Source organism: Lates calcarifer, linkage group LG7_2, assembly GCF_001640805.2.
Source record: "Lates calcarifer isolate ASB-BC8 linkage group LG7_2, TLL_Latcal_v3, whole genome shotgun sequence".
In the NCBI taxonomy this organism is placed as follows: domain Eukaryota; kingdom Metazoa; phylum Chordata; class Actinopteri; family Centropomidae; genus Lates; species Lates calcarifer.
This window is the reverse complement of record NC_066854.1, coordinates 9,725,956-9,751,575: the sequence shown is the minus strand read 5'-3', so window position 1 is coordinate 9,751,575 and position 25,620 is coordinate 9,725,956. Positions and strand designations below refer to the sequence as shown.

At 39.4% G+C, this 25,620-nt stretch overlaps 1 protein-coding gene and 1 long non-coding RNA gene across 2 annotated transcripts in view; one reads left to right on the top strand and one right to left on the bottom strand.

Moving 5' to 3' along the window:
• Nucleotides 1-17,573, top strand: part of LOC127139142 (uncharacterized) — a 130,526-nt gene extending 112,953 nt beyond the window's left edge. Inside the window, exon 4 of the long non-coding RNA XR_007809121.1 lies at nucleotides 17,473-17,573. This is a non-coding gene — a long non-coding RNA (uncharacterized LOC127139142). The remainder of the gene's footprint in view (nucleotides 1-17,472) is intronic.
• Nucleotides 7,843-12,394, bottom strand: LOC108891892 (homeobox protein engrailed-1-B). The gene is made up of 2 exons (XM_018689243.2): nucleotides 11,530-12,394; nucleotides 7,843-8,568 (listed from the first exon to the last, which is right to left on the bottom strand). The coding sequence occupies exons 1-2, from the start codon at nucleotides 12,065-12,067 to the stop codon at nucleotides 8,249-8,251; spliced, it is 858 nt and encodes a 285-aa protein (XP_018544759.1). The 5' UTR covers nucleotides 12,068-12,394; the 3' UTR covers nucleotides 7,843-8,248.
• Nucleotides 17,574-25,620: the final 8,047 nt, after the last annotated feature.

Genomic DNA, 25,620 nt, shown 5'->3' with positions numbered 1-25,620 from the left:
CCCACAAAAACACAACTAACAGGTCACTCTGAGTGGGCTGTTGTCACTCTACACACTGCTCCATGCTAGAGTGTTACTGGGGACTCTTGGTTGTTGTGGTGTCTATGTTCTCATCACTTAAAGCCTGAGTTGACCAACATGACAATCTCCCAAAAAAATGCCTCAACAGCAAAGCCCTTGTCTGAAGCATAATGCCTCTCAAGGGGGCAGCAGATGGGAGTATCTATTCTCATCAATGACCATCTTTTTCTCACAACTTTGGTTTCCACAAGTGAAGTCGTTCACACACATACACACAGAGTAGGAGAGAGAGAGAGAGAGAGAGAGAGAGAGAGAGACAGAGTGGGAAGATAAAGTGCTTCCACATGTGGAAGGCATGAAGAAGAGGCAGAGGTGCATGTGACCACCCATACAACAGGGGAATCCCAGGTGTCCCTGCCTTTGTTCTCTCTCTCTGTGTGTGTGTGTGTGTGTGTGTGTGTCTGTGTGTGTGAGTACACGCCTCTATCAGAAACTCATTGTGAGAATAAGCATGTGAAATGTGCAATCCACACGTCATTGCATGGTGTTTTTATTTTACAAATATACATACTTACCATGAGGATTCCTCACAACAAAGATATGTCCCTTTTTAAAAAGTTGTATGAACCCTTAAAAAACCCTTAATAAAGCACAATTTTCATGAAATAATTTAAATTCACACATCTTTTCCTATGTAGTTCCACACCTCCATGTTGTTATCACACTGATTAATGTCCTGCATGACGAAGCAGATCGTCAGTAGTAGCCTGAATTGATATTTCGTCTGCCGCATAGCTGTGGCTCGAGATGCACTGTCATTTCCCGATGCTTGCTTTTTAATTAGAGCTGAGTAACTGTCCTCAAGTGCGCTGCCCTCTCAGTAGCATGCTATATATTGGAAAATTACATCCTTACGTTCCGGATCATCTCTGGAAAAAAAAAGAAAAAGAAAAAAAGCAGCATTGGTTGAGGAAGAGTAAGTTCACAGGAACCAAAAAAACTAATTTTCACGACTATGTGACAGATTTGAATGTTTGATTCATGTCATTTCAGTGGTATTTTATTTAAAAAAAAAAAAAAAACAACTCACTTTGTGCAAAACTCCCATAGAAAAACTGCCTTTTTTACAGAGACCCTTTGAAAGGACTTTGGATTTGGAGTCTGTGAGATTTGAGCTTCATGACACAAAGAAGCACTGTCATATCCATGAACTTTTACCTCTACTTTTTTCACACAATTAATTTCTACACTCAGCTTCACATGTTACAAACCATTGCAAAAAGTAAAAAACAGAAAGTTGTCCTCACTTCTGGCCTGAACAAAGCAGTTTGCATTACATATATTGTGTTAGTGATGCCTCCCTCCACCCTCTCCACACGCCACCCCGCTCAAATCACCCCCTGACGGGCAGAGTAAACAAGTGGCGCTGTGTATATCCTCCATGTAATCTGGATTTAACTCGGTGAGATCACGGCTGTTGGAGCAGAGAGTCCCCTGGACGCTCAGCTGCGTTGTGGGAGGTTCCCTCTCAATGCCATCTTTGTCTGTTTAGGTCTGTGTGTGTGTGTGTGTGTGTGTGTGTGTGTGTGTGTGTGTGTGTGTGTGTATCTGAGATAGTCCAGTTGACAGGCCACAATAAGTCATGAGTAAAACTCCCCATGGTGAGAACCGATCTTAGTATATGTGTAGCCTGTTGTACTTCTGAGAGAAAAACACTCTGGGTTAAACTCTTTGAAAATCATTCTTGAAGTTTCTTTGAGAGCTCAATGATCTGACATGGATGCTGTCCTCACACACACACACACACACAGACACCGCAAATGTTATTCCAAGTCAAGTGCAAAGAGAACTTGACCCCTTAAGGGTTCACAGCCAAAACAATAATATTTGAACAGTGAAAAGGAACACTTCCTCTTCATCCTCAAGTTAGAATTGTAATTTATCCTTTTTCATACATTTAACCTACTGATAAATCTAGCTGCATTATACAGTCCTTAATTCCTGTTTTAATTTTATTCACATAAATTACATATTTGACCAACCCTGACTGCAATATTACTTCTTGTCTGTTTTACCATAAGAAATTATTATGCCATGGAAATGTAGAATTTTTGTGAAAACAGCATGTAAACCCAGTTTGGTTTGGTAACTTGTAAGCTACTGTTGTACTCTTTATAACAGAAAATTAACTGACTAGACAGCTAAAGCAAGAGCTGCATCAAGTACAGGCTAGCTGGTGAGCTAGCCGTGGCTAAATTTACTACTGTTACTTACTGTCTGTTACATGTAAATAAAAAAATATACATTTTGATGAGTTAGCACATTGGTACTTTAGTTTGTTATTCCACAGAACTAAATGAGGCTGTAGCTAAATTAAATCATGATAGAAAAACTCCTGCTAAAGGTAATGCTAACTAGCTTAAATAGCAGTAACTGCCATCTCTCTTTTGCCCCCCCAACCCCCCCCTAGCTTCTGACTCAAGCTAGTTGAATTAATGGGGTTTGGTATGGTTATTTTGAAATTACATTTAAATGAATGAGATGACAAATTAATCTCATATATATTTCAGTAAAAATAAGAGTAATCAGAGGTGAGTTCTTCTCACAACAGCCTTATTCGCATGAACGATTAATTGTAAATAATTGTAGGTTCTATTGCTTTTTTGTAATTTTTTTCTAAATTGGCATAATTTAAGGGATTTATTACACTTCCATGTGTAACACACTGCTCTGTCTTTGTATTGCTGTATTCTTTTCTTTCCAGTTAATTTGTTTTTAGCTCTTAGTGAATTAAAAATGCAGCTTTGCCTTTTTTTCTTTTAAGTCTTAAAATTGAAGTTTGTGGAGGTGGCCCAGCAGACGTACCATGTAATCTGTAATATCATGGCTTTGTGCATACTTCCTCTGTCCTCATGACACCCTATGTTTTCACTTGTCATTCTGGTGTACAGTCAAACAGAAAAAAAAAAGTTGAAATGCTGAAATTGCAGTGGCTTTGTACTGCGTGCCAAAGACCTCTCCTGATGACTGATTTCAGTACAAGTGCACAGACACACTCCACTAAAACAGGTGTTTAATTAATCAAGTGAAGACTGCATTGCATCATACAGCTGGATGAGCAGCACAGTATTTTACTCCATAGATGTCAGCCCAGGGAGAAAATACATAAGAGCAGCTATAACTTCTTGCAGTGTGGTTACTTGCAACTGTTTTCTGTTTGTGCATGGCATGACAAATTGAGCAATTTTATACGCAGTCTAAATCCAAAGAGCAATCTGATGTGGGACCAAATGGGCATTTACAGTAATTTAGGGAAAAAGTTGAAAAAGAAGAGACACGAAGGACCTCTCTCTTTGTCTCCCTCCCCTCCTCCTCTCCCCTCCCATTATGGAGGCAGCAGCTGGGAAGGAAAGACTCTAAACTTCTCTACTTAGCACCAGCACCGTCACAGGGTAGTGATCTAAGAATCTCTTATAAATGGCTCGCTGTCTGTGTGTGTGTGTGTGTGTGTGTGTGTGTGTGTGTGTGTGTGTAAACCCAGGCTCTCTTTTCCTGCCTTTTTGCACATGCTTGTATGTCTCTGCATGGGTGCATCTCATTGTATGCATCTCGGTCTCTGTAGCTGTGATTGTTTATGCCCTAAAAGCTTTTTGACTTTTGTGTTGACATGTATTTTCCAGCAGTGTGTATCACACTAAATAAACAACACTCTGAACACTTAATTTGCATGGACATGTGAGGTCACCCCCCCTTTGTTTGAATGACAGGTGGTTAGCCTGCATGTTTCTGAGAGGGACCCCAGTTTGTGTACTGTGTACTGCATATACCTCATAATGTTACAGCTGGAAAAACACACAGAGTGTGTAGTAGTGAATGAAACTTGTTAAACTACAAAAAATCACCATGAATGTGCAAACGTATATGTAGTTTTTTTTTTTTAACATTATTGCACACTACAAAAAATACTGAAACTACAGTTTATATGCTTGAAAATTATGGAAATCTAAATAGATTTTTTTTTTATCATTGCAATATTATAGGATTATAATTTACTGTGCCATTAGATTTAGTCAATGAATCATAGAAATGTTGCAATTTATAATATTTTTTTAAAATACAGATTTCTTAGTGTCTCATCATGCGGAATGACCCTTTAAAAATGTTAGATTATCATGTATATTATGTTACTGTTTTATTATCACTGGCACAGTAGCATATAAGCAGCATTTTAATTTTGTAGCTGCTCAAAGTTGAGCTAATGTTAATCCATAACAAGACATGATTATTTATTTTGTATGTAAATCTTAGTCCACAAAGGAACTATAGTGACAGAGTCAATGTAGTGTAAATATAGAGTAAAATGTTCACTGTGTGTCAGTGAACTGTAGTGAAATTAAAGTGTAAAGTGGCAGAAAATGGAAATACTTGTGAGACATGTGTGAAATGTATTTTTGGAATAGTTATCGAAGGTATGGAATAATGATTAGGGAGCAAAATGACACAACATCAGTGCAGTGCGTGAAGTCTAAAAGGTCACCATGCACTGGCAACTTTCTGAGGCGAGATGCAAAATAGGCTGCATTTTTAGCAGAGGCCATGGAGAGAGAGAAGAGTGTACTGTGTGTGTGTATGTGTGTGTGTGTGTGTCCACACTCTTTGATGTGGTTTGCTGTTGCATCGTTTGCTGCCTCATCAGTGTAACTTTCCTAATAATAATAATCTTATTCAACATCCTGGGTTTGCAGCGGTGCAGGATTACACAGCAGTGCAGTCTGTCTGTCTGTCTTTGCTGCAGTTTCTGGATATTATATAACATCATTGTTCTTGGTTGAGGCTGATAATGCTTCGATGTGTGCATGTGTGTGCTCCTTCCTCTGAATCCAACTCTCAACCCCTTTAAACAGCAGAGATTTCCAGTGTGTATTCTCCTTTTATTGCTTTCATTTGCATATAAATTAAATCCATATTGTGCCTGCGAGGCAGACTATGCTAACTATGCAAACGATCCCTGGCTTTTCTTTGTTTTACAGATAAACCCTCGGCTTCCTCTAAATGACGAGGTGTGGGAGGGGGGGAGAAATCCTCTCGCTGTTTCATAATTGTATGAATTTTAAATACACTGTCATAAGACCCTCTTCCGCATTCACAGCAGGGAATGAATCTATCATTATAATATTAGAGCTACAGGGTTAGCTGACCGTGAAGAGCCAGGCAGCCTCTTCACCTCTGCTCACACATGCAGGCCAGATGGTTAAAGAGACAAGAAACAATAGACCTGTGTGTGTTTCTAAACATAATGACAAACTCTGACTTAATTCCTATAAGTACATTGAGCATTAAAATTATTTTACATTGTCTTTAGCCTGTGTAGATACTTTTAGGTGGAGGTATTATTTTCTGATGTATAAGCAAATAAACACACATTACACCCTCAAAGTCATTTGATAGAATTTAGATTCATTTAGATTTAGTGTCAAAGTAAAATCAAGCCTTATGAATATTCATTCATATATTTAAGTGAAGAGACATTAAATTAGTGCTAATATTACTGTGGGTCCCCTGGAAACCTCTTCAAGGACCCCTGGAGGCTTTGATGGCTGCAGAGATGCTGCAGGGGAGCCTGACTGTCTTTAAAAGACAAGGAAAGAATAGGACTGTTTTTAAAATAATAACTATCTAGAATGTGGACAAAATCATCTTTTCCCCTCATTTCCAGCCCACTTTTCCTCACTTTTTTCAGCCTTTTCCTTCAAATTCAGTTTAGTACAATTAACAGGAGCAGTAATGTCTGTTGGTGATTAACTCTGAAGTGTATAGTCTTCATAAATAGGTGAAATAAATAAATAATGTTGATTTTAAGAGTTAAAATGTTAATTAAAATCTGAAACCTGCGGAATAACCTGCCTATAACCTAACAGCCAGTCCCTGGTCGTCATTATTGAAACCAGTTATTAACAGTCTGTGTAGTGTGCGCTTATTAAATCTCTGCTATATAGGCAGAGCTGAACGCAAACGCAGCAGCAGCTCTTGAAATAATTAAAAAGAAAACGCGGAGGCCGTGAAGTCCTCCGCTGCGGAGCTCTGCAGGCTTGTTAGCTCTTAATTAAATAATCCGATCCAAGATCAGTTGTGTATAAGCGACGTAACAAATAGAAATGATATAAACCACGCCACGTAAGTGTCGGCTGTTTAGAACAAGGTCGCGCGTGTCAGGAGTTTTGATCACACGGCGCGGAGCCTCCTCGGACCTCGTTCGCTTTTTCATGAAATAAACACTAAAATCAATGCGAGCTCTCTCTTCGTGCGAATTTATATGTGAAAGTAAAACAGTCTGGATTATATTATAGTAGAAAATAAATCGGCGTTAATGTTAGACGTTTTGAAAAAATGTTGACCTCACAGTCCTCACACACACTGAACCAATGATTTCTTAGGAGGGATATTTGGTATGAGGAGGATGGATTTGGGTTTCATATTTTAATCTCGGGTTTTAGCACTAAATATTGGTCAGAATCAATGCAAATATTACGGAGTTTAATTGGCTGATATAAGTTAAAGTATAGGGCAAATGGAAATTGTAAATCCATCCACAGCAACTGATAAAAACAAGAAAGAAAAAAGGAGAGGAAAAGATGCCAGAGTAGCCTAAACATGGTATTAGGGTTTTTTTCTGTCACTAATATAAACATGTTGTTGAACATATTTTTGTAAAAACAATAATTATCAAGTTTTCACTATAAAAGATCCCGCCCTCAGCTAATTAGCATAAATGTTAGGCTGCCAATGTGAGTCCTGTTCTACCACATCCTTGGAAATTAAAGGGATTGGGAAAAGGAACATTTTTTACTCCAATAAAAAGTTTTCACACCAATAAAATTAAAGTTATGATAGTGTTTAGTGAATGCAGTGCCTCTCCCTGCTCCAACCACCCCCACTTCCAAAACAGGCCAGAAGAAGAAACAACATGTAACGCACACAACTTTCACATAATCAAACTACTTATGCAGAGCTGCTTAAGTTTGTCTGCTCTCACTGACCTTGGAGTACACACACACACACATTCCGAAACATACACACACACACACACACGCCATGTCACAGAGTTCACAGCCAGGCTCTATCAAACGTGAACCTGAGGTCACGTCAGGCCAAAACACATCAAGAGCAAGTCATGAGGGAAAGAAGTGTTCACCCCTAAAGCAGCAGACGGAGAAGTACACACTGACACATTTCTTCTATAAATGTGTTGATTTCACTGAAGTCCAGTGAGGAGTGAAAGTTTAGCAGAGATGTGAGATCTTGTAAATGCCCAGAAAAGATTAATAGGTGAAATGTTATCCGTTATGGAGAAACAAGCAGTGTCTGATTATAGTGAAAGATGAGCTGCGAAACAGGAACAGTGGGAGTATGTGTGTGTGTGTGTGTGTGTGGTGTGTGTGGCTGGGTGGGTGGGTGGGTGTGTGTTGTATTTCTGTATTTCTGTCTCCGCCCCATCACCTCTCTCAAATATCAATATAAAAAAAGCCCCTATATGTGAAAGAAAGAATTTAAACGCCTGCTGTTAATTATGGTTTGCTCTTTTAAATGTTTAAATGTGTTGGGTGAATTTTACTGCATGCCTCCAGTCTATATTATTTATTATTTTAACTATTTAATATTCTTACTTTATCTTCACAGGTAGTTTATAAGGATGATGGGAAGTCCAGTTAGAGTCAATAATAATTTAAAATCATAATAATGCAACAAAACTCATTTCAGCGTTTTTAAATTGAATTATCTGTGGGGAAAAAAAGAAAGAAAGAATAGTTTAGTCCATCAATCTACCGTTCTCCCTTTTTATTTCAGACTACATGTGAACATATTAAAATCTTTGGCTTGTCTGAGTCTGCGGGCTGATGTGTTGAAGGAAAATATGGCGCAAGTATGTTGGACAGGAGACCACAAGAACCTATAGAGCCAATTAGACACTCTAAAAACAATGAACAGACAGAAATGAGATGAGATGGGAGATGAGGCTGAAATTAAATATACTGTATACAACATGATAACTGTGTGGCTATATAAACTTTAATAACGATCGTTCATTTATATAATTATGTCCATATACTGTTACCATTAACAGAAATCTGTGTTTTTAAATAGCGTTTCCCCCACTTCCAGTTCATTTTTTCATTAGCTCCACAGAGTCTCAGGTAGCGGCCCCTCAGCAGGGAAGTGTCCGGGCCTCTCATTCACTCTCCTCCTTGTCCTCCTGCACCGTGGTCGTTGAGTGGTTGTAAAGTCCTTGAGCCATGAGCTGCAGGGCCAGGCCGTTCTTGTAGCCGCTGGCCTTTTTAATCTTGGCCCTCTTATTCTGGAACCAGATTTTAATTTGTGACTCGTTCAGGTTGAGTTCCTGGGCCAGAGACTGTCTCCGCTGCTCCGTTATGTACCGGTTGGCCTGGAACTCGGTTTTCAGTCTCTGCAGCTGCTCGGCCGTGAACGCTGTCCTGGGCCGCTTGTCCTCCTTGCTGTTCTTCTTCTTTTTCAGTTTCCGTGTCCTTGGGCCTGGCGTGGAAACAACAATGGAAATAAAATATTTATTCTACGGCTGGAGCACGAACACAATGTTACACATGAGCCGCTAATATTCACCATCAAAGGCTGCTGCTTATATCCACTGATGGGTGATGATAGCGGCTTATTATCTGCTCTGTATCATCAAATGTAGGTCACCACACTGAATCGACTTTATATTAGATTCTCAAACAAATCATTTCATTATTTTACCCTGCTCTGCTTCACTCTTCACATTTAATGTGATACACTGAGGAGAAATTACGCCAAAAAAATCCCCTTCACAGAGAAAGCCATACCTTCCTCTGTTTGCAATTCACTATCTTTTACAACAAAACAAAAAACTATAGTAGTACTAACAGTGTGTAAAGAGCAACAAAGGCTCTATAGAAGCAGAAACATGAGAATTATAGTTCGGCTCTTTTCTTTATATCAAAGATAAATAAAAACATATTGTAATATGTATGTAAAATTTGAGAATTTTTCCTCCGCCGGGCGATATAGTCCAGTGATGAAGGTGGCAAAGCCACACAGCAAGGCGTGATTCTTACTTATATTCAGCTTATATTAACTAATAATTAGTTGGACTGGAGCTGCTGAGGTCGCAGGTGTGTGTGTTCATGACTTGCTTGAGTGTGAAGTGTGTTTAAGAATCAGGAGAGGCCGGAAAGTAGAGCCAGCTGCCCAACAGTGGAGAAATACGCAAATAAACAGTGCAGTCAGATATTTGTTTTATCTGTCACAGTTTGAAAGTTAAAAAATAAATAGTAAGGGGAGAAAAACATCGGAGACATATTAAAAAAACAATCAGCTGAGTAAGATCTAAAGTGCTGAGAGTCTGTTGTTGTATTGTTCAGTTGACATAAACAGGTTTGGAGGTTATTGGAGTCATTAGATCCAGGCAGGCCTTTGTGTAAACTCGAATACAGGCCCGTGACATCTGACTTGTTATGGCGCCAAAACAAGCATTAATCCGCTGCCATGCTTCAAATGAAATAAGTTGCTTTTGACAAGAGTCCCACTGCAGACTCCTAAAGTCCACATCATCACAGTTTTCTCGGCAAAAAAACAACCTCAAATCCTATGATACAATTAATGGAATCCCTCCAGGACTCTGATTTCCCAATCATATAAACATGGCTGCAGTGTAAGCGCTCAAATCTGCCCTGGATACATGTATCAAATAAAGCTCAAGTAGCAAAAATGTGATGGTAGCTTGGTCACACTGCTAAAGGCAGAATCTGCATTTGAGCGCACGTTGTCATAACACTGCGTTCGGGCCAGTGAAAGCAGTGATTTGAGGACGCTGCTTTGCACAGTAAACGCAGCGTGCAGCCAGACTCTGACACGAGATGTTCATTTGATCCAACAGTCATATCACATAATTAAAGAGGGAGTGGAAAGAGCAGTGATAAAGCTCAGATATGAAGCCTGATGCCGTGCAGGCCACAAAAAGCTAAACTATCATTACCATGGAAACTACAAACCCACTAAAACAACGTGATGTAGTGTAATAAGATACAACAAAACATGTTTTCAGACAACATAAAATCATTTTCCATAATTAACTTTATATAGTGAGGTTTGAATATACAGTGTACATTTATATTACCGAAGAAGCCTCATTATATATGAAGACCTTCTACTTCATGTCCTCCTGCAGCTGTAAGCTATATTACAAGCTTCTGCATTATCGTCACCCATCCAAACTCGTCCCTGAACGCATCCTCTTTATCAGCTGACGGTCACAAAATCATTCAGGGTTAAAAGTCAAGAGATTTGAAAAAATAAAGAAAGAAAAACCCTCCGTGTCTTGCTAATATCCAGCCTAATTGTTTTGGTTGACACACACTTTAAAATAAACTACAACAATGGCGGAGGTTCTAATCAACTCCATCAATACACTTTGCACCTTTATTCCTTTATTTAATATCTTAAAACCAGGACACGGAGGTAAATTCTCGAGAAATCATTTTAAATGACATTTAGTCTTATTTTACATCATTTATTTGGATGAAACAGGAGAAACCAAATACGTTCTTAAAACATATAATACTCTGTTGTTGCATAAGCCTTTTAAATCTCATATTAATATTTATGTGATTGAATTATAATTTATATAAATGAGAATGGCTGTGTCTCGCGATACTCTAAACCTAGTAAAATCCTACAGTATCTGAGCTTTATGTTGAGCTTCCTATCTTTTCCAAAACCTCAATTTTAATGCACATACAAGACAAACAAAGCGGTGCATATACTGCTAGCATTATTGTCACTCTAATTCTATTTTAGTGAACATATTCTGAGAGAAAGGTCAATAGAGGTCTTATTGTTCTCGCAAACAGGTTAAATTTTCACACGACATGGAGGCCGTAAATGTTACATTTATCAGGGGAAACATTTAAGCGTGTTGTGATGGAAATGCAGATTGAATTGCTCTGGAAATGATGCTGATTTCTGAGTTATTGAAAAGGTTAAAAGTAAATGTCCTGTAACCAGACCAGACACTATAGGTAATAGTGCGCGTTTATGTTTCTATCTGTGTGTGAAATATATGTGTGAGTGTGTGTGGGAGAGAAAGGAGTAATGGAAATTAGGTGTTTTGTGACCTTATGCTTCCCTTAATTTCATATTCATTGTGATTTTTATTTTTGTAATGACTGTTTTTATTTCTGCAAAATGCTTTTATTTTAAAGAAAATCTCGGTTTTGATTGGCTCGTTTAAAACCTCACTGGGAGGCATCACAGAAAAATGATAACTCTAAACTATCGATATGCCAACCTTGAATTCACTCTCTTTGAGGTTAAGGAAGCTTTTTAGAGCACGTATTTCAGACACTATGAAGAAGTAAAGTAATACTGTGGAGAAACACAGAGCGGTCAACCCAAGAAAGTTCTCCAGCACTCGGACACCCCAGGCGGGGTATAATGCGGGGACTATTAGCGCCTTACCAGATGAGGGCCGGTCCGAGTACCGTGTACAGTAAACCCAAGCGGGCCACAACAGCGGCTGGCTTTCTTTGACTGAGGGTGGAGAGGCTCCATTGCTGCCACTCACAACCATAACTGACGAGGGGCTGTCTGCGTATCTGCCAGTCCCGTTGCTCGCCGGTTCGCCTTGTTTCGACGAGTTCTGCTTGGACGAAGGCGAGGAGGACGTGGACGACGAGGAGGAGGGCGACGACGAGGTGCTGTCGCTGCTACAGTTGGAGTCCAGGCAGAGGCTGCCGGTGTGCGCCGGCGGCCTCGCTCCCAGCGGGTTCACGTTCTCTCTGCCCGGCGTCTGGCTCCGGTCGCGGTAGCTCGGCTCCTTTCTGCAGCCGAAGTCCGGCCGGAGGATGTTGTCTATGAAAAAGTTCGTGGTTCTGTGGGCCTGCTGGGCGGCCTGGTGGGGTAAAATCATGGGAGGGGATGGGAGGTTTGGCGACAGGGACATGCTCTCCTCCTCGGTCGAGTCCCGGCCGCTGTTGGGCTCCTTTTGCTCTTCCATAGCTGGTGACGGTGAGAAATTTCGGCCTCTCCACGCCAAACTCCACTTGTTGCTCGCTCTCCCGCCCCCGTCGGTATCCAATTTAGACGGACAGCATGTAAAAACGAGCCTTTTCGCTAGAATAAATACCTGTGTTCATTTATAATATCACCTACAGCGGCGACATGTCGTCTCCTAATAGCCTTCCGAGACCGGGCATAGCGAACAGCTCCACGTTAGAACCAGTGTCCCTGTCTCTTCCCGGTGCAGCATAATATCTGTGTATTCGCTCTTCCTAAACTCTCCTAAAACCGTTATCTCCCCCCGCTCCCCCCCGTGTGTTTTTTCTTTCTCTTACACCCAGCCGGAAGCACGTGTGCGCGTACACACGTGCAGCGGACCAATCGGCTGCGGAGATCGCCGCTGTCACAATTGACGGCGTCCAATTAGAGCTCAAGCTGCGCCACCAACGAGCACGCGCGCTCGTAGCCCGCGCGCAGTTCGATCGATTCGGTGAGGCACGTCCATACACATGTACAGAGCAAAACAAAAACAACAGAGGGACAGCCATTACTATGGACGTTACACAGAACAAGGGAAAGTATGTTTTTTTTTTTTCATTTAAATACACGTTCCTTAATGACAATTTGGCCGTTATATACAGTTATATACTTGTAAGAACGATGTATATAATAAATGGGGATTAATTTATAAGAAAATTACATCATTAAAATTACTTAATGAGAATTTACATTTTATTTTAAGCCAGCTAACAGCGCACAGGCTCATTGCTGGGCAGGTGCTTCTCCTTCAATGCATAGTGTAAATATCTTTAACAGGCTGAATAACTCTTCTATATTTTCTGACTGGCTAACACGTACAGGATAGGCTAATTATTTAGCTTCAAAATAAGCCTAAAATCAGGCAAAATGAGCTATTTCAGATAAAATGAAACTCAAAGCCAAATGTTTCTTAAAGGCACATTTTCAGTGTCACTGGCATTTACTTTTCATTTCCTCTTATTTTCATGGGCATTTTCTTTTCTCTCTGTCATATATGGAGCGATGAAGCATTTAGGCCATATTTATAATTTAAACATTCATATTTTGGACAACTCAGCTTTTGGCAACAGGACAAAAAAGCGCTTCACATTCATATCCACTAATATGAAAAACAGAAGTGTAAAACATGAAGTTTATAGAAACACAATGAGGCCTGGAGAGCTGGAATGAGCCCCTGATAATAAACAGTGGTTTTGTAAAATCTCCAGAATAAGATTAAAATTGCCATCAGGCTCTAATTGGCGATTTGAAATAATAATATTAATAATCATAAGAGCAACAGCATGAAAGTGTGGACGTGTTGATGTTAACGCCGCAGTGAAATCTTTATCCCACAGGCCGGAGTGGGAAGCCATGGCTACTTAATTAAATTCCAATTAGGACAGTATCAATATGCTGTTTAGCCGCAGCGCCATTGTGGGTAAATGAGCACTCAGTCTGCTCTTATCTGGCGCCGCAAAGAGAGGCTCCTTGAGAGGGGCTGCAAAAGATAATTTATAGCTTTTAATTAGTCTTCATTCCGCCCGATCAGCCCGGTGTTCATCACGGGGAGCGGGGCTGAATAAAACCCGAGTCAAAAGCGCTGTCACCGGTCCCTGGCAGGGCCCTTAATCAAAGTGAAGCAGAGGCCGCGCTACAAGCCACGTAATTTCCAAGGTGCTGATAAAGCTCGCTGAATAATAGCGGGGGCCCTCGGAGACACCATTTACAGAAATGACTTTATTGACGGCTTAACGTTGGTAATTCATTTTACCTTTCATGTATTGGGAGCCGGATTTGTCGCCGTAATAGGATGATAAATGCACTGACGGATCGCAGCCCCGGTTTTATTGAGTAGCCTATATACTAGAGGTGCTTCAGCGGCAGGTACACACACGCACACACACACACACACACACACACACACGGAGTCATGATGAGCTTCTGGTTGAAAAGCTGATGTTCTGTCTGAAAGTAAAGCCATGACAGTGTGTGTGACTACACTGCCGCTGTAACACAGAAAAAGAAAATAATGTTTCCATGTTTTGGGGCCACCTAGTAGATTGTTTTACTTCCTGTGTGAGGGGATTAAATGAAACAATGCAGCCTAACACCATGAGAAGAAACATAGCTGTGCAAACTACACCATGTAGTCTACATTTGTCTTCTTTTATTGTCTTTATCTTTTGTCCATCTCAGATTTTGCTCCTGTTTTTGGCTTCGTTGTGGTTTGTTAGTATCCAGTCCAAATTCCAGGCCTGCAAAAAATAGGCTGAAGCCTATTTGAGGCCCTGTTACAGCAGCCAACAATGTTACACCATGCAAACTGTTTGCTTCCAATTATCTCTGGGAATGAATTTAATTCCTCCCTGTAGCCTACTTCATTGTTTTTCCTATAACTATAAATACTTAAAGAGAAAAAAACAAAACAAAAAAAAGCCTGCATATTTAAAGTTACTATTTTTCTATTCAAGAGAAACATAGCTTCATTTTTCAGTTAAAAGTAAAACACAACAAAAGCCAGAACCAGTGGCGGAAATAAAAAGATGTGATGCATAAGTAAAAATAAAGGCCTGCACAAGCTTTATTGTGAAAAAATAATTGACTGCTCACTGAAGTCAAAGAGTCAAACAAGTTCAGGATTTTACAATGGAAGAAATACCAGAGATGTTTGTTCTTTGAATCAGATTTACCAAAATATTTCAGTTCAATTATAATTTATAAAGATATTAAAATACAAACAACAACAGCTTCATTATGTCCAGACTCTGTAATAGAAAACATTGGAAAAATGTGGCCCTCAAAACTGATGATCAAAGTGGATTTAATTTCCACACCAAAGAGGCTGCATTTATAATGAACAACGCATTCATCTTCATAAAATGACAATTAAGCCTTGCAACTTCTGTTGTGGCCACTAAATCAAGTTTGGTTATTGGCTTGAAAATACAAACATACCTCGAGGAGAATGTTTTTCTTGATCTTTATTTATTTACTTTTTGATTTTAGATTTAAAAAAAAAGAAGATATTCTTGACAGATAAATATTCTGTCAAAATAATATGTAATACTCAGGAAAGTTGTGAAGCTTTGGCCTGACTCTCTGCCACAGTGCTGCAGCTGGATGCTTGTGCTTTCACCTAGTGGACGAAGATGAGTAATAGTGGTCTGTTGCAGTAAATGATTCTCTCCATCTACGCAGGTGTGTGCATTCATTTGTGGAAAGCTGTGGAGGGTTTTGTACAAGTTTTTGAATGAGTTTTAATGTATTGTCAACAACGTAAAGATTACTTTGATTTAATGAAATAGTTTTCAGTGAAAACTTACACAAGCAGAGACTGTAATACCTTTACAGGGCAGAAGTTTAATGCTCACCTCACAAAACTTTAATTAAATGAGACACTGAAAGTGTATCTAGGGGATTATTGATAGGAACAGTGTGGGAACCCTTGGGCTCAAGTACCCACATCTGGAAACCTCCAAGTTAAAGCAAAAATGTAACTCTGGCGACATCTAGTGACTCAGATGTGTAAGTGGTGCATGCATTTTTGACCTGTGTGTTACTTCAAACACCTCATATGGCAAGCAGCTCCACTCTGAACAGACCAACCAGCTTGGGTTCAGTGCTAATATTTGTTCTCTTAATTCAAAACATCCCAGACTATTCACATCAAAGCGATTCCCACATATAAAAGAAATACTCTTCAATACAGTGATAGAAAAGGTCTAAATACATTTACTCAGGCACTGTAGTTTAGCATTTCCATTTCATGCCATTTTATACTTATAGTCTAATACTGTACTATATACTACATTTATTTTACAGCTACAGATTAGACTGACCAACAGTACATCAGTTTGCTTAAAATTAGCAACAACAGTAAAATCATATTTAACGGATGTATCAGCAGTGATAATATCACACACAGAGTACTTTTCCTTTTAATACTTTACAGGTGCTAATTGTAAGTTTTTGCTATTGTTACATTGTCATCGTTAGCATTAAGAGCTGATTACTACCAGTAAATGCAATGTATTGTAAATGCAGTGATGGTGAGGCAAGCAACTATCACCAACACCTGCTACCAGCAAGAGACCACATTCAGTGGCAGACCAAACTTACAAAATAGCCTCTTTAAGTACATTTTGTTGATTACAGCTGCTTAAGTGAGATTTTCAATGAAGGACATTTACCTGCTATTTTTACATTGTGGTACTGCTACTTTTCTTCCTCTGACTCTAAACAAGAAAGGAAAGAAATACAAAGTCAACACAATTGAATTTCTCCTACTGTACATTGAGCTTTTGGGTAATTCAAGTTTGGTGACAGTTTTTGCTGAAAATGTATCCATGCAACCTGTTTTATGATACAAGAAAATATGTTTATTTGTGACTAACCCAGGAGGAATATTTAAATAAATATGTTTCCTGTAGTTTTTACAGAAAAGTTTTTAAAGACAACCTGTCTTTGAATAATATTAATTTGAACTTCAAAGATATTAGGTCCTTTTAGCAAATCAACAACTACATGTGTTGCACTACCTTGCATGTCCACTAGATGTCAGAGTAAAATAGCGGAAAAAAACTTGATGAACCTGTCTACGCCTTTCAGGACAACAAAGGAGAGACGAGCACCAGGGTTACAAAACAAAAAAGGAGCATTAATCAATGAAGATTAGTGGCATGCCAACAAGATGGATGGGCTCTGTCCACAGTGGTCGTTTCAGAATATATATCTTCCTTCATAAAAGCCATCAAAGGCAATAAAACCGAATACAAAGGCTTTTTTCATTTGAAACAGCTAAAAAAAATAACTCTTATGTTTGTTTTAAAATGTCAGTTCTAAAATCAAACTTGTCAACTTGTCTAAGACGTATAAACCACAGCAGTGAGGCTGCACCACCAGTCTATAAAAACAGAAGCAAACAGCAGCACAAGGCCAAAACATCAAGACGAAAGGACAGAACTATGTATGTTAATGATCATTTGCTGATTTTGAAATCTGATTTCATGATGAAAGCTGTTACTGCAGACATCTGATGCCCACCAGCTTCAAGATGCTTAATGAATCTACTCTTTTCCACTTTTCCATTGTCTGACATTTTATAACTTTGCGCCACAAGTGTCAAATGTAAGTGGCTTTGTGGTGATGTGAGAGAAATCTTAAAGAGATTTCACAAACAGGGATGGATTTACAATTTGAATCCCATCCCTGTCTGCCATACAAGCCCCTTCAAATATTGAAATGCCAGCAATGTACAGAGGACATGTTTGCATACTAAACTGTGATTATCATTCACTGAGTTACTCTCTCTCTCTCTTTCTTTCTCTCTCTCTCTCTCTCTCTCTCTCTTTCTTTCTCTCTGTCTGTCTCTCCCTTTCCAAGGTCCAGGCTCTCCCCAGTAATAATACATGAAGGGCTCCTCTCCCTCATCCATTAATCAGGAGGGAGGCTGAGGTAAAGGGGGGGCTGATCTTTGGCCTTCACACACATACACACACACTCACCTATCATCAATAATTGAAGGGATATTAATGCAGATAAATAATTAAGCTTTGGAGGATCTCTTAAGAGTCCTAATGAGAAGAGGGGGACAAATTGCTCCTTAGTCTTATTACATCGTGCTGAGAAGTTTGTGAAAGCTTAAGGTGATGATAAATGGTTCCCATCTAGTAACTGGCAAATTAAATCGATGCAGACACTTTGCTTGGCTTGTTGACAAAACTACCCATCTACATTTCTGCACTATGTTACTATAAAGTAGACATGTGTATTGAATTTTCTGTCTCTACATAACAATGTCAGGCTAATTAACAAATGTTAACAGAATAACATTGTTATTGTCAGCGTGTTAACATGCTAATGACAGCATTTAGCTCAAAGCACAGCTGGGCACTCTTAAGGGCAACATGTGGGCGATGTCGCATCAAGTGACGCCTCGAACAAACACATTGCTGGACAAAATTAATCTCTTAAATGTTCATCATCCTTGACCAATAATGTTAATGCAACGTCAAGTTTAGTTTGATGCTAAGCTAGCTTGTATACACTTCATAACGTCTTAGTGTTTGGATAACTGAGTAGCTTCATCGTTACTAGAAAGTCCAGTATAATTAGGAAACATTACAAAGTTTAGCTAGCTCAAAATATCTACACCTTGAAGCGAGTGTTTCCTTGGATAATGAGTGTGTTGTTTTACTTGATCGCTCACCTGAAGAGCTGATAGTCTACTCTTTTCCACTTTTTCAGTATTATCTGTATATGTCAGGATTGAAGGTCATATAGCCCAAGATATTTTTCAACTAATAATGAGTTTCTCTTCATCCATTGTGACTGTAACTGGTACAGAACTACAGATGACAGTGAAGTGAGGTGAAGGTACGGTGGCTGAGATGTTTTAGACTGTGAATGCTGCCTTTCCTCAGAGGTCATGTATGTTGATACTGGAAAAACAGGACAGTGGCATCAAGTCACTGGGATGCATGCCAGTTCACCACCGGTGTGTGTTGCCCTGTGGTCTTATTCTTCTTGATGCCAGTGTTGGCTGGTTGGTTCATAGTTGCTGTGAAATTTGATACAGACATTCATTGTCCCCAAAGGATAGATCCTATTGACTTTGGTGATGCCCTGACTTTTGCGTTCACGTCCGACATGACATTAGCATTTGTAGTTTTCAGTGAAATGTCTCAACAGCACCTGGATGGATTGACATGAAATTTGGTGCAGGTGTTCATGTTAGAGGCTCTGGTTAGCTCTGAGCTGGTGCTAGTATCAGGTAAAAATTCTTATTTAATCTTCCCCTTTTTAAAAAGCAATGATTTCCATCCTTTTTTAAAACTGTGCCATAATAAGCATCATTTGTGTTTTTGATTCAGACCGCGCAGTGACATACATCAGCCACACTATGCAGTGTATGCAGCTCTGTATGTATGCATGACTTAAGGGGTCTCTGTGTGTGATCACGTGTGTGTGTGTGTGTGTGTGTGTGTGTGTGTGTGTGTGTGTGTGTGTGTGTGCGCGCTCATCAGCCATGCTGCCTGGGGCCACTCTAACCTTTCATTCGACTCTCTGAGGATCGTCTCTCTCATCTGGCATCCTCGGCCTGTCACTGTCATCAGCCAGGAGGAGAGATGAAAGATATAGTCCTCATTGGCTTTGTTACAATAAGAGCCACCTGCTCCAATGACTTATTTCTTTAACCTTTACTCTTCTATATTCAGAAATGACAGATTGCATGACATGGGATCCAAAACCCTCCTAAGAGACACGGTGATAAATTAATGATATCTCAGATAAGTCATTATCAGATTTGAAAGCTGACAGATGATGGCCATTTTACGCAGTTTGAGAAGTCCAAGGGAACTGAGAATAAAGCATAGTAAATCTTTGATAGCACTAAAATTGTGCACTAGAGAAAACACAAAGGGCTCGCCAAAGCAACATTGGCATCTGTAGTCTTACATTAAACTCAATTTCAGCACAAAATGAGACTGTTGGCTTCGTGTTAATAGAAAGACAACACAGAGCTACAAATTAGGCAGGAGGTGAATGGTGGGACTATTTTATGGGCTCTAAAACTCCTGTCTGTCGTGACAAGCCGAGGGAGGAGACAGGACATAAATAATGACAATATGAGTGGGCGAGAGAAAGTGGTGGAGGAGAAGGCAGTTGGCAGAGAGAGGTGGATGATGGTTGATGGGATAAGGGGATAAAGTGTGTGTGTGTGTGTGTGTGTGTGTGTGTGTGTGTGATTGATCTCTACGTAGTCTCCTTTAGCCTCTCATAATGGCCCGGCCCTGAGAACAAGACAGAGATGTGTTTTTGACAGTTATTCCATTTTCCTGCGTGCCTGCAAATCATCTGTGTGCATGATGTGTGAGTTCTTGTATTTGTGTGTATCAGGATTAAAGGTACTCACAAAGACAGAAACATAATTGCCTCTGACTTGCAAGAGTAAAGCTTGGATTTAATGATGACTGAAGCTCTTAATAAGTAAACAGCTCTCAATGTTAGCACTGGCTATGTAGCAATAACAAAGACTTAAATGTAGCACCTTTAAGGTTTAAAAGTGAAATTGAGGATTACGTTTAGGGAGAAGTTGAATTTATAATTAAAATTACTCTATAATTACTCTATAAGATTAGATTAGATTAGTGCTGGTAGATGTTTTTTCTTTCCTCTTTGTATAATATCCAGGCTAGCTGTTTCCCCCTACTTTCTGTTTTTATGCTAACTAAGCTAATTGCCTACTTGAACTAGATTCATGTTATGAGTGTAATATTAATCTCCTCATCAAGCTGGCATCATCAATAATGTTCAACTATTCCTTTAAAGTAAGAGGCTAATTCATTTTTACAGCTACATGAACATCATTATACGCTTATGTTTCTAGACTTGTAAGAAAATGTAGTTATTGTAGTTTTGGTTCATTTTCCTTAATTTGTATCAGTAAAATAAAAAGGGACAAAAGCTTGTGTTTAGGTTGTGATGTAGATAACCAATTAAAATTTCAATATCGGTTCAAAGCAGTTACATTAAGTTTGAAATAGGACGTCATGTTACAGTAGTAACTTGATGAGTGTGACAGCATAGTACAGTAACAGGGTGACCTTCATAGATGCCAAGCACTCACAAATAATGAGACCAGCGTTCAGGTCTTTTTTATAGCCTTAAATATTACATGTGATGCCTTGCACCAGGATCAGATATAATCATTTTTATTACGATTATGGGATGCTTCCCTCTGTTTTATTTTGGCTGAGACAGGCATATTAAGGCTGCAACTGATGATCATTTCAATGATAAATGAATCTGCTGACTGTTCTCCTGATTAGCTGCTTAATCGTTTGGGCCATTAACTGTCAGAAAATGGTGAAAAATGATTTCACAGTTTTGTGTTGACATATTCAGATGTCTTGTTTTGTCTGAACGGTTAAAAACCCAAAGACATTTAGTTTCATACAAGAGAGGACAAAGAAAACCACAAATATTCATATCTGCAGCTGAAAGCAGGGAATATTTCAATGTTGTTGTTTTGCATGTAGAATTACTTTAATGACTTTAATGATTGACAATTAAAATTGTTTCCTTCCCAGAATAGCTTTGACAGTGATGTTAAAATGATTCAGATAGCAGTTTTAAATCAGTTACTACCACTGCAGTAAATGATGAGGCCTCTGACATAGTGCATGATGAGCCAGTCACAAGAGTGAACAAACACACGTGTTGACAGAAGATGTGTTCATGAACCTGGAAGCTTATTGTCTTTGCAAAAGCACCCACAACATTATGTTATTCACCAAATGAGCTGAACCCTGAGTTTAAACCCTTCAAGTGATGCATTTGCCTTTATTCTTTCCCTTTATTTACCTCCCTGAGAGGAAAAAAAGATGTTCAGTACTGTTTTCTGTTTCCTTCTCTCTCACTCTGTTATCTCTGTTTCCCTTCTCTTTCCCCTTGTTTGGCCGATTAAACCACAGAGGAGATGTAGTTTTCAAAGTGCAGACTGACAGATGAAGTGAGTCAGCATTTGGCTGAATCATTATCCAACATATGAATCGTAATACTGAGAATACACTCCACTGAGGCAAAATCAGTTTGAGTGTCTCAGTCTCATTTTTCATGTCTGCTGTGTATTGTTTAGATTTCACTCCAGAGACCTTTGGGACAGACCTTTTTGTCTGCACCTGTCAAAATGAGAAAGACCTAACAAAGGTTTTACATTTATAAGACATTAAGCAGTTTGTTGAACCATTTCCCATTTAGGAATAAAACCCTGAGCTGAAGATTTCTGGTGTTCCACTGGAGGTAGGAACACATTTTTTTCAAGAGATATTCCCACATTTAGTGTGTTGATGATGGTGGTGGACTATGCTATCTCACATGTTGCTCCAAGTGAAGAAGTGTAAAAGTGTTGTCAGCTAAATGTACCTAAAATATCAGGAGTGAAAGTACTCATTATGCAGAACAGCCTTCTGTCTGTGTTATATTATTGGATTGTTACTGCTGGTGCATTAACGTGTATGAAGCATTTGAATGTTGGAGCTGGTGGAGTTGGAGCTACGTTTTAAATCGCTGGGTTGTTTGATCTGTGAACAGTGAATCATCTTTTATAAACTGATCACAAGTTTTGTATGTAAATCTGCAAACTAACTATTAAAATGTAGCTGTGGAATAAATTTAGTCAAGTGAAAAGTTCAATATTTTCAATATAAAGTAGCATAAAATGGAAATATCAAAAATACTATATATGAGGTGACCTTCTTTCGAATCTGTTTTAGCTCTGAGCTAAATGATTGTATACTGTCACTCAACAATGAATTTACCATAGTGTTAGAAATACATTAGTTAGCATGCATCAGTAAATGAGATGATGGTTTACCACAGGCATATGAATGAATATGTATAATTAACTGTGTCACTGCTCAGCGTACTAAGGGACTGTAAGAAAATTAAAAGTGTTGAGCTTTATGTTTCACTTTTGAGGAAAAAAAAGCACTATCCTCCCAGACATTATTCATATTTTCTTCTGTACCTCCTCTTTAACAATAAATCATGTACCATTATTGAAATAGTCCTCTAACCAGTTGACAATTAGCTTAGCTTTGCTTAGCATAAAGACTGCAAACAGTTCAGTCCAATATTAAACTCATCTAAATCAACAAAAGCTACACTAAGTTGTGGTTTCATGGGCAGTCTATGTGCTGGAGTTATTTGTCAGGTGCAGTGACTTTCTGGAGTCTCCACTGGTTGCCCAGCATCCTTACTGTGGCAACCAGACTCCAGCCCTGTTACAGAGGCAACACTGTTGTCAAAGTGTGTCTTTACGAGCCAAATACACACATGAGAGGTGTCTGTGTAACACTATGGGAATTTTAACTTTATTACAAGGGACAGTTGAAATAAAATATAAATCAAGGATGAGAATAATAAAGGACCTTTCTCTGCCCTCCCAAAGACACTACCATCAGTTCAACAAAAGTAATAATTACAATAACCAACCTCCATTCTCAAAAATATAACAAATATAACAAAAAACAATACCCTCCCGCATTCCCCCATCTAATAATTTGCATACAGTCTCTAAAAACTCAGTGTATTACTTAAACAAATGATCCAGTAAAGTTTAATCTACCAGACAGTCAGACAGTTATTATTCCACTGCACACAGTTACATCTTTAATGCACCGACTCTTCAGTTTAACCTTCTGCATTTAGTTTTCCAGTGAGGACGCTCCTCTGTCCCAGCTGTGTGGATTGTGAGCACACCAGCCTGAATAAGACTTATACAACGAACAAAAGCAGAAGATAAGCAGAGGGGTTTTTTCAGGTGTCAATTAAAGTGAAATTTTCAGCTTTCACCCTCTCTGCGGGTCCCCTCAGACGTCCCTCTTTATATTTTCCTCATGCCACACCAGCATTTGCATCTCAGGCATGAACGTGGATCAATCATCGCGGAGAGAAATCGGTGGAGTGAAAGAATGAGGAGAGGTTTTAAAAATGTCCTGATGATTGGCTGCCTGTGCGGAGAGCCTTGTAGTCTGCAATTTGTCATGGCTATTCGGCAATCACACACTCGCTGAAATCAACTGAGGCGCACTGTTTTTTGCTGCTGGAAACACACGTTTGGGCAGCAGTCTGGTCTGTTTTGGCATTGCAAACTCCATTATTAGATTAGACTCACAGGATTTAATTAACAAATCATAGTTAATGAAGGTGGCAGCTACAACAGGCAAAAACACACACACATACACACACAGAAAACCTGGATAAGCTCAGCAGCAGAGTGCCTGGCAACTAATGCTATCATTACTCCGATACGCTGCCTGTTGCTCAGCTGCCTGTCAAGCTAAATTCCCCTGAACACAAAGTGTGTGTGTGTGTGTGTGTGAGGCCTTGTCCCACTTATCTCATCCATCAGAGAATTTCACTACTCCGTCTGTCAGTCAGCAATCCCTCACTGTCACCCAGACCAGGGGAACGGAGCAGCCTGATCATCTATCGTGTTGTTGTATATGTGACTGTGTGTGCGCGTGTGTGCGAGCATCCGTCTGGCAGCCGGTGACACATACTGCTGCTGATGTCTCAGTTGGTGTCAGCAGCTCCACTTTTCATCCTAAATGTGTCTGCAGTGGAGGCTGCAACAAGGCCATCACGCTTTGATCCTCAAACAGTTTAAAAGGCCTTTGCGGGCGACGTCATCACTCCAGTTCACATCTCTAAACCTCTCTTAACAGCGATCATCTCAAATCAAAGCTGCAAGTTACAGTATAATAACACTAAATACTTAAATAATGTCTACAGAATATCATCTAGAAACCTTCATCATTTCTTCCTTTTGTCATATAGGATCAGGATTTATCTTATCTTATCTATATCTTAAAGGAAAATGTGGTTTATTCCAACGTTCGTGTGTTTTTCTCATAAATGTGGCCGTTGCAGCTCTATGGATCACGCTAACTTTGCACACGCCACCTCTGCTGTAGAGGTTCAGGGAGGCAGTGATCACGGTGTATGATGATAGGGATCTACATCGCAACATGTACTGCAGATCCCAATGCATTTAGCAATAATGGCATAATGAGTCTCTGAAACAGTGTCTGGTGAGTGCAAAGTTCCAGTGACCCATTGAGCCACCCATTCATGGGAAACATATCTTAAATTTTCCTCTAACAAACCTGTTGAATGCTCTTAACTTTGAGAGCCCTAACCCTAAGACGTGATACATGTGTTAAATATAGTTTTTATGCTAACATTTGCATATGGGGGTGAAAGTGAGGGATTTTTATTTTTCACTCAAATCCAAAATACAGTTTACAGTTTGATAAATGTGAGCCCAGTACTTTATTGTTTTGTCCCTGACGTATGTGTTAAATGTATTAGAATGCTGTCAATGAACCAGACTGAAATCCTGCTGACGACAGAAACTGCAGAGCACTATGGGTAATTTGGAGTGTGTCATGGCTTACACACACCTTTTCAAACACAAATTGCATTTCATTTCTTCTATATATCCACACAAACTGTACCATTATTGTCCTAAAACTGTGGCAACAACAGTCATTTTTTTCTACCTTGAGCCGGTATATAATAACACAGTCCCTTCTGAGGAGGACAGTTAGTTTGTACAGTGCAGGAAAATCAGCCAAGACCTTAATAGAGGTTTATCTAAGCAGGCATGACAATATTTGTTTTCGTGATTTCCATTTAAATTGACAGGAGTGGTGTGTAAACAGCTGTTTTGGTGTGTTCCTGAGGGGATGGGTAGAAAAAAAAAATTAAACACAAACAAAACAGCCATCATCTTAATGAAGGCTTACAGCAATATTTGAGTCTGGTACAGCATTTGCAAACCTCAGTACAAGTTAATCAGAAGTGAAACACGGGAGCTGGCAGCCACCGGCTTCCAGTTTTATATGTGAGAATATTTAAGTTGACGTCTTAGAGTTTTAAAATTTGTTATTTATGTTTTGCCACCATACCTGATTCAGCCATCTGGAGAATTTATCTCTATAGCTACCAAGCAATCTCACT